Genomic DNA, 9,814 nt, shown 5'->3' with positions numbered 1-9,814 from the left:
TAGCGTAAAGGAGGAAGCGACCAGAGTCAGTAAGAGAAAAGGAGGAAAAAGGTGTGTGCTGCTGAGGGAGAGCGTGGGAAGGCCACCACAGTCTACTGGAAGAAGCGACTGCTAGGACAGAGGGCAAAAAGGGCAGAGAATTGGAGCGACTTAGGCGGTCGACCAGAGCACCGCGGGGCAGCACCGGCGAGTGGGAAGCCAGGTGCCGCGCAGCCCGCTCCCCGGCTCGGAGCGACGCGGGGACTTTTCTGGCAAGGAGAGGAGCTGCTCTTTCAGCCTGCCCGAGTCACGATTCACCGCGAGTCCCAAACACACGCCTCACTAACTACTTTACAGCGACTTTCATTGATTTTCTTTAACAAATAAACGTAATAGCCGTTACAGCAACACTTCCTTTTGCTGCAGCTAAAATGCTATAAGCTCTGATTGCTGCATTTCTCTGGATAGCAGTCTTCATATCTCCAAATAAATTGGTTTCCTTCACCTAAAAGATCAAATGTGTGATCACATTCAGGTTGGGGGAGTCTCGTCTTCGCCCCCCTCTATGATTTGAGAATCACCTTTTAGAATAAGTAGAAGACAGGTCCGGATACAAGTTTGCAAACCTGGAAGGGCTCAATGACATTTGCATATTAATTTTTGCTAATAAGCATCAATTTGGAAGGAAAACGCCGGCGAGAAAATTGACTCCTTTGAAATTGCAGGGAAATTAACGCGAGTCCGACAGCCACCCTAAGCTACTCCCCCAGAGTTATCTTTAAAAAATATTTCCTCTAAAAATAAAGTATTGTCAAATATACTTCAATTAAAAAAAATAAAGTATTTCTTTTAAAGTACCCCTCCCTTTAGAGCGGTTTCTGCTGGAGGTTCTAACATACATGTCAAAGGGTTGTTGAATTATTCATTATTGTAATTACTATCATCATTGTCATTATCCCTTTCCATGTGGAAATAATTTTATTATCGTAATTTGATATCTGAAGAATTTCCTGTTAGTCGTTTGATAATCATTTTTTTCTGCTGAAAAGAAAAGTTTTGTTTATAAATGAGATAGAGAAAATGTTTTAAATGCTTTGATGTTTGCTATAGATTTCCGTTTATCTAATCGATCGGAATGCCAATAAAATCGATTAAAGGTTTAGTGTTTTACAAACAACCATTTTGTGCTTTTTGATTTTATGTTCAGAATGATTTTAATAAAGCTAATGCTTTCCTTTAACATTCTCCCTTTAAAAAATCCAAACCTTTATCGTTTTTCCTTTTATTATTAGAAATTGCCAGTTGAAGTTGTTCTAATAGAAAAATTAAAAAAAATAAGCAATGGCTGCAATGGTTTAAATTTCATTCTCTTGTTGCTCAAGGTATTTAAATAAAGCCCTTTAAAATCTTGGTGAATTATATGCGATCATTCAGTGATTGCAGAATATTAAATTAAACTTAGATAAATCCGCATTGAAGGAGGCAGCACCCAATCCTGAATTTATTTCCCATTTTCTCTAACAGCATCACTGCGCTCCTCTCTTTGCAATGACAATGTGCCAAATCTGGGCATTTTGAAAACATTTTCCATATGCTTTAACAGGGGACTGATAGACAAAGAAGAAAAGGAGATGATCTTTTTGCTCTGAGGTATATTTTCTTTAACCTTTTTCTCTTAGACTTTCACTGATAATCATTTTAAAGCAAAAGTTTGAAATCATTTAATTCTTTTTTTTCTTTCACCTTTTTTTTTTTCCCTGTCTTGTAATTTATTCCTGAAATGAAGTTTTGGTTACAATATAATGTAAAGCTATCATTTCTGTACCTTGGCAAACAACATTTGTTTCAAAATCTTTGATTTAGTTTCTGCTAGCTACCTTCTGTAATTGAAGATGGATTTAATTATACATTTTGTAACTTAGATCATATGGGCTGTTTGTTTGCTGCAGGATTTAATGGTGCTTTTGTGTCTAATATTAGGGACGTTACATACAGAGGTGGTGGCTTTTCTTCAACTATAAAGATCTGTACTTTTGTCTTGGAAATGTGGATGTTAGGATGAACATGGTGTCCTGTTTTCAAATAATTCTATTCAGTGGCCAGTGTTTAGTATATTGTCTATACAGCGTTGCCTTGACTAATATAGATGTTTTATGTTTTAAAAGATCACAAATTAATCTTCTATTCAGTGAAATCTCAGTTTTCTTTCTTTTCCCACTTACCTATCTTTTCCCATCTGCATCATTGTCTCTTAGAGATTTTCCCCAGATGAAACGTAAAATTTTTGTTGGATATGTTTGCTGGAAATATCTCCATGTGTTTCGAGAAGGGTGTGCTTGTGATCCTTGGTTTGGGTGATGTTAAGTGTGAATACATGTGCTGAGGGGGTTGGGGGTGAGGTAGTGGTAAGTGATAAAGAGTCCTTATTAATTTGCATAAGAGCTGTAGAAGTGCTTGTGAAGTTAGTGAAGTGCATTGTTTCGGGAGAGTCCCATCTGATTTGTTTATAAACACTGGACTGGTTGCCTAGAGGGAAAGGAGGTCACAGCACTGTCTGAGCCCTGACCCCAGAAAGGCCATAGGGTGTCTGACTTTTCTCTCTCCCCCTTCCCCCATTCCTTCTCCACTCCCTTAATTCTTCTTCGCTCAGACCCTCTATAACTCCTCCCTTTTCCCCATTCCAAACCTTACCTGTGCCTAACTTTACATAATAATGACTGCCCCCCCACAACACACGTTGAACCAGGTCAGTACCACCAAGGGGGAAAAATAAAAGGGGGGGTAAAAACAGATTTACTGCCAATAAAAACCAAAGAGGGACTTTAGTTAGAAAGCGAGAAACGTACAGAAATACAGAAGTACAGATAGAGACCGGGATCAAGATGGGGGCATTTTTAAGGCAAAAAAAGACCACAAAGGAGATAAGAACCAGGTTGGGGGAGGGGAAAGAATCAGTGAACGACAGATTTAACTGCCCACAAATGCTGCACACACATACACACTTAAAATGTCTTTCCTTTTTGAATTTCATTTCATCTAGCTCATGCTCACCATCAAAGAGAGTGTCCATTCTGGATGTTATGTCATATTTTAACCTTCCATTCCCCCCTCCCCCCGCTTTGTGAGTTCTCAAGAAAAAGATACTTTTTTCATGGTAATGAAATTTGGCACTCTTCCACACTATTTCTTGAATTACTTCACTGTAAATACAATGTGTTTGTGACACCATCCCGAATAAACCCTGCACTTTCCGATTCACTGACAACTTCACGTCTCCCCCTTTACACACACACATCCGTACCTCCCCACTCACAAAATGACAGACATTGGTATCAAGTTTAAGTGTGTTTTGGAAAGGAGTTGCTGAGTTAAAAATGTTAGTTAACAGACTGCCTTTGTTAAATAGCCCCCGGGTGCAGAAGACCCAACAAAAAGAGGGGAGGAGGAGGGGGGCTGAGGATCTGAAAGTGTCTGTGGTGATATAAAGGGTTCCTAACGCTGAAATCTTGTAATACCTCGTTTCAAACTGAGCTCATCTATAGACCCCGGAGGCGCGGTCAAAAGACTGGGAACCTTTTCCCCTTGGGCTGGGCTTGGTCTTGAGCTGGCGGGACGTGAGGGAGAGGGAGGTGGGGTATTTGTTACTGAATTGGTGAGGGCAGGGCGGGGGAATCCGGGAACAGACAGCGGAGGGCTCCTTAAAGCGACTGTAAAGCCCCGAGTGTCCGCGGCACAGATTTGGGGAATAAAATACGCCGAGGAAAAGTCTAAAAGTGGAAATTATCTTTTGTCTCAGAATTAATTACTCCTTGCTTCCAACACTCAACACCTAACCACCTGGCATTCCTTTTTGGTTCTCCCTCAATTGGGCGCTCGGTTCAGAGTCCGAGTGCCCCGGAATGGGCTTGGCTCGGCTGGGGTAGCCCTGGAAAGTGTAGAAGAGGGTGTAGGGAAAGTTCTTGGTGCGGCAGGGAAACCTCTGCTCCTTTCACTTTGAAATAAAAAGTAGCCAAACCTTCCTTGAGGGCGGCGGCGGGTTCGCACAGAGTTTAGGGACAGCAGAATGGGGGCGGGGGGGGCAGGGTCAAAGGTTGACGGCAAGGGGTCCTCAGAGACCCGAGAGGAGCAGCTGGGTTTCCTGGAGCGAGGGGCCGAGAAGGAAGCTGCCAGGGGCCGGGGTGCAGCCGGGGCGAGCTGGGCAGATCGCGCCCTCGCCCGGGAGCAGCCCGCGGGCTGGGCTCGGGCTCGCCCGCCTCGCCGCGCCCCTGCCCGCGGCGCCGCGCTCCGCGCCTCTGGGCCCACCCCACGCAGACCCGCAGCGGCTTCTCCCCAGCTACCCTCCTCGCGCGGGCGCGCTCCAAGGCCGAGCCTGGGAGGAAACTCTTGACTCCGTGCTAGTCCCTCTCTGCCCTATCCCCTCAGCCCATTAACCCCCGACCCTCACCCCAGCTTCTCTTCTTAGGAAAGCGGTGAAAGAGGATGAGAAAGAGATGATTAAAAAGAACACACACAGGCTAGGGGGGGAATACTCGCTAGCAGAGGGATTGCAAAAGTGGGCGCTCCTCTTGCAAATCCTCCTTCCTTTTGTTTTCTTACTTAGAATTCAATAACTGCTCCCCCCCCACCAACACACACAGGAGAGAGAGAGAGAGGAGAGAGATTTTCCAAGAAAAGACAGGGATGTATTTTCCAAGACAAGAGAGAGATGGGGGTGTAGAGAAGAAATAGCCACCAAATTTTTAAAATGGTTTTCCTGACTTGACGTTTGGTGTTTTGACATTAATGACATTAATGTTACTGATGATGTTTCAGGGAGAAAAAGGCAAAAGAAATAAAGGAGAACTTGAAAACGAAATGATAATCATTTCCCTATTCTTCCATGCCAGAAATAGACCCCTTTCTTCACCTGAGCCTGAAACAGACTTATTGTTCTCAGGTGTTTCCTTCATCATACACATTTACCCGTCTGAAATCGCAGGAAATGGTTTTTCCATCAGTGAGCTTGTACATGGAGCCCTCTCCCGCAAAGGGCTTGATCTTTTCTGATTTGAACCTGAAAGTCTCCCTGCCTTCATTTCCCCTCAGTCTTTTTAAAAGCCCCCACCCCCTTCCCCAACACATACCTCAAATAGTTTTTTAAAGCTAGAATTTTTGCTCTCTGGGGTGTTTTTCTGTAAACAGCAATGCTACATAAACACCTTCTTCACTTGCAAGTTACAGAGAATTAAAATTTTACCACCGTGGACATGTAGGTTTCTTAAAGCACATGGATAAACTCAACTGAGGCACAGCAATGATACAGTGGCTGTATAAAGGTAAGATTGTAAACTAACTTAAAAATCTTAGAAAGCCATGCACTTTGAGCAGATTTCTTCCCAAACAAGTTTAAAATAGAATGGAGTCTTTGGAGAGGTAGATGATTTTCTTTCTGTTAAGGTTTAGTAGCCCTGTTTTATACTATACTGGTACATACATCGACTTCAGATTCCTAAGGTGGTGATTTGCTCCCCCACCCCCAATAAAGACCATATCTAGGTTTTATTCTCTACTCCAAGCCTTTGGACTTTCATTGTAACCTTAGCCAGCTGCTGTAGGCAACCAGCTTTTCTGATCTGGGCCTAGGTCTGCTCTTTTGAGGACTATGCTCTTACCCTCCCAGGTGTTTTGTTTGGTTTTTAATGCCATTTGCATCAGTTCTAGGATTTTCCAAATGTTCCCTGATAACACAATGTTTCAGGGCCAGAAAGATGTGTGTTTGTAGCTTCTGTTGCCCTGCGATAAACCTTTTTGTTGGTATTTGGTAGATTTGGTGCTTAAGGCCTAAGACAAGGTTTTGAAGCAGATCCTGGTGATCCAGAACTTCAAAGACCTGTCAGCTTAAAGGCAGCTGACACCTCACCTGTCCAGGAAGCTGGACATTACAAGTATTTCTTGTTTTTAGATTGTTTGGTTTGTACTTTCACCTTCTCTCTAGAATTCCTATTTTTGAAATATTACATAGATGGTGTCTACTTGTGACCTATAGTATAGCAGTATATCAAGATGCTATCTGAGTAGCAAGAGATAGTGTGAATACATACACACACACACACACACACACACATATATATATATATATATATATATATATATATATATATTCCATATTCAGATATTCAGTAGGGGGTATTTAAAAGTATGTCTATTCCTAGTTTTAGTTAATTATCTTTTAATGAAAGTGTCACTCATATTCACATCTGTAATATTGGAAAGAGATAATTAGATTTTCAAATGAGAATCAGCCACCTTAAATTTTGCACCAGAAAATACCAAGTATATTTCATTCTAATGAGATCTGTAGTGGGGTTTTAAAATTCATCATAACGTGCTTCAAGAAAGATAATTCAACAGACTTGCAAGATGAAAGGTTTTTTTCCCCCTAAGTCTTCTTAAAGCTATTACATTGAACTTAAGCAATTCTGATAAAATATTCAAAAATATTACATAAAGGCTAGAACCATATACCCACTATCACCCTTGCACCCATCACTTATTCTCATTTGAAAGTTTACTTTGACTCAACTAACCACTTGCGTCAACCATGCCCTGGGTCTTCTCTCCTGCCTGTGCAAGCGAAAGATCCGTGTTTAAATAGGTGCTTATGGACCCAGAGTGCAATTCTTCCTTCGAAATAGGCTGGGCCAGGCGGTGTTTGCACACTGCCAGGCACCCTTTATTTACATACATCTGCATATTTGCTCCGTCCCCGCATTTCTCCATTAAAATGCGTTCTTGTATGCAACAATAAATTAGGCAGAGGGAAAAAAAAAAAAATCTCTTCATTCCTCTAATAGTCTCCTTAAAGCTCCCTAGTAAACAAATCTTTGGTCCGATAATAATTACTTTGCTTCATTAAAATAAAAAGAAAAATTTGACTGGTTAAAGGGCATTGCTTTGGCGGTATTTATGTTTTATTTTCTCTCCCTTTTTGCTGAAGAGAGAGAGAGAGAGAGTGTGTGTGTGTGTGTGTGTGTTGTGTGTGTGTGGTTGTGTGTGAGTGTGTGTGTGTCTAATGAAGTTTGGGAGTCGCGCGCGCAGGGGCGCGTGGGGTGCGAGCCCCGGAGATCCCCATCTCCTGCCCTCTCCGCGGTCGCAGCGTCCCGGGCTCCCGCCGCAGCGCTCCGAGCCTTGGAAGCCGCGAGGCTCCCGGGCTGCTCCGAGTCCGGGCTGCGCGTCATTTGCAGTCTGGGGAATGTTGATCACCTCACTAATTACACCTCTCTCTCCCCCCTCTCCCTCTCCCTCTCCCTCACTCTCCTCTCTCATTCCCAGAGTGCATATCGGGAATAGACACACAAAGACATGCGCACTCAACTTAATCAGCCATTTTTTTAAACAGGGCTAAAACGATAATAATTAGCAGAATAAAGACATATCGGATTTTCATTTCCTTTCCTCCTTTTCCCAACCCCTTCACAACCAAACAGCGAGACCGCGGTCGGCACATGCTTTAACTCCTCCCGGACCCCCGAGGACCGCTCCATGCCCCCCCACTTTCTGCTTCAGCGTTTTTATTTTCACCCAATAAAGTTCGAGGATTATTTTTTTATTTTTTTTTATTTTTTTTAATGAACCCTCTCGTTTTACTTGGATGTGATCAGCTGTAAGTAAAATAAAAGCAAAACAAAAAAGAGGCGAAGATCGAGTAGGAACTGCAGGGGAAATGGAAAGTAAGTTTTTTCTTTAACTTTTATTGAGTAGTTTGTGTTAAATTTAGGTCGAGTATCGATTATCTTTCCAGCCTGATCTTGCACAATCTTTGATATTTCGCTCCCTCTCTCCCTCTCCGCCTCTCTCCCTCTCTGCCCCTAGCTCGCTCGCTCTCGCTCGCTCTCGCACACATCCCCTCATCCCGACCATCTCTTCCGCTCTGCCCCCCTTTTCTATCTCTTTCCCCCTTTTTTTGGCTCCAGGATTTGCTCCGCTGAAAGAGGGAGGGGGCACGGAGGGACCTGATTTTCCACTTTCTTTGGGGGGGCTGCGTTTTGGAGGATTTAACTTTTGGATTGAAGTGGCGGATCATTCACGTTTCGTCGAGCAGTTTTCTCTCCTTTTCCCTGTCTTTTCGGGTTCTGTCTCCCCCGCGAGCCTGTGGCGTTCTCGTGGCGCGGGGAAGCTGTCAGCTCCGCAGCGGCGCGGGCACTGCCAGGGGTCCCCGGTCGCCCCGCGCCCCCACACCCGGGTCGGGATGACCCCTTCTCTGCACTCATCCTCGGAAAGTTTGGACGTTGGTCGGTGGGGCTTGAAGCCCCTCTCTCCCTGTTTTACACCCCTCGCCCCCGTTATTCAGCCTCTTTTTTCTTCCTCCTCTTACCACCCCCACCCTTTCCTCTCTCAAGTTCCCCGAAGGGCGCTTAGTGCGCGGGACTGGCGGAGGACGGGGGATCTGTACGCCTTGGGCGGGGGAGGGGGGGTGTTCCAAGAGGCCGGGGCGCGAGCAGGGGCTGGGCAGCAGGTAGACAGCCTCGGGCCCGAGCGGGCAGCGGGCACAGCCGAGGGCTGCTCCCGGCGGCGCGGGCGGCGCGGACTCGGGTGCTGGCGAACGGAAGGCAGGTCCGTTAGGAGGCGGGAACGCCGGGCCTTGGGGCCAGGGACCCGGGAGGCGGCTGCAGCTCTCGCCAGGCGCTTTCGCTGCCGGTTGTGCGTTAGACTAGAGGATAGATGCCAGCGGCTTGGGGTCAAGAATCTTTCCTTTCCTTTTGGCAGAGGGCAAAGGGTGTGTGTGTGTGTGTGTGTGTGTGTGTGTGTGTGTGTTAGGGGGGAGGCTGTGGCCGGCTCTGAGAACTGATTTATTCCCTGTCCCCCCTCCCCAAAGAGGTTCCATGTCTGCAAAACGAACTTCACCTTCTTCGCCTCTCTCCGCATCAAGTGCGCCTTCCGGCCGGGAGCAGCTAAGGGAAGAGGGGCTGGAATGCGTCGGGTCTCGCCTTCCTTCTACTTCTAGTTCACTCCCTCCTCCCCCCATTCTTTCTGATCTTTTCTATCAGAAAATAATAATAATAAAATTTCTCATGGAATTGTATAAAGTTTCTCTGCCGATGCCCAAGTTACTAAGGGTTTCCCATCCTGGCCCCCTTCCCCCACAGAAGACGGTGCACTGGTTTGTATTTCTTTTGTTACCTGTGATCCGGGCGGGGGGCTCCTTTCGCGGCTCGGGCTGGGGTCCGGCCCAGAGAGGAGGCTCCAGCGGGCGCCTTTGGCCGCGACTCCTCACTTCCGCGCGGTTCTGGTGAGATCTTAGCTACCGTTCGGTGAGACACCCTCCTTGTAGGTACCAAAGGTTCAGATCGCAAACACGGACCCCCCCCCACCCCGACCCTTACACACACATACATACACACACTCAACACGTACTCACAGACACACACACATTCTCCCTGCCCCCCCCCCCCCCGCCCCCACCCTTCCCTTCCCCCCCCCCCTCCCAAAAAAAAAAAAAAAAAAAAGCACATACACAACAACAACAACCCCCCCAAACCAAACAAAAACCCAAAGACAAGTTCACTGGCGGAAGATGGTGGATTGACACTGACTCAGACAGAGGCAGGTTCACCAGGAAATCTGGCGGTCCCGATTTCTGACAGTTGCATTTCCTCTCCTTGAGTCCTTACCCCCCCTTTTTTTAATAACTCTGTTCCATGTTTAATCAAGGATCATGTAGATGGCAAAAGGAGAGACAGAGAGAGAGGAGAGAGAGGAGAGAGGAAGAGAGAGGAGAGAGAGAGACACGAGACAGAAGGAGGGTTCTTTCTTTTTTTTTTTTTTTTTTTTTTTTTTTTTTTTTTTTTTTTTTTTT

General features: G+C 45.5%; 2 protein-coding genes across 3 annotated transcripts in view; both read left to right on the top strand.

Annotated features, from left to right (window-relative positions):
- The first annotated feature begins 7,234 nt into the window (after positions 1–7,234).
- Positions 7,235–9,814, top strand: part of ZFHX4 (zinc finger homeobox 4) — a 179,798-nt gene continuing 177,218 nt past the window's right edge. For both annotated transcript variants that reach the window (XM_032869162.1, XM_032869160.1), the window contains exon 1: positions 7,235–7,688. The gene's annotated coding sequence lies outside the window, so the exon portion shown is untranslated. The remainder of the gene's footprint in view (positions 7,689–9,814) is intronic.
- On the top strand, positions 8,207–9,080 carry LOC116874488. Its single transcript, XM_032869163.1, has 2 exons — positions 8,207–8,695; positions 8,834–9,080. Exons 1-2 carry the CDS (start codon positions 8,207–8,209, stop codon positions 8,960–8,962), a joined length of 618 nt encoding a protein of 205 aa, XP_032725054.1. The 3' UTR covers positions 8,963–9,080.

The sequence above is a fragment of the Lontra canadensis genome, unplaced genomic scaffold (genome assembly GCF_010015895.1).
Source record: "Lontra canadensis isolate GAN:19392208 unplaced genomic scaffold, GSC_riverotter_1.0 scaffold37, whole genome shotgun sequence".
Lineage (NCBI taxonomy): Eukaryota > Metazoa > Chordata > Mammalia > Carnivora > Mustelidae > Lontra > Lontra canadensis.
Note: the sequence above shows the minus strand (reverse complement) of the source record. Positions and strands in the feature narration are given on the sequence as shown.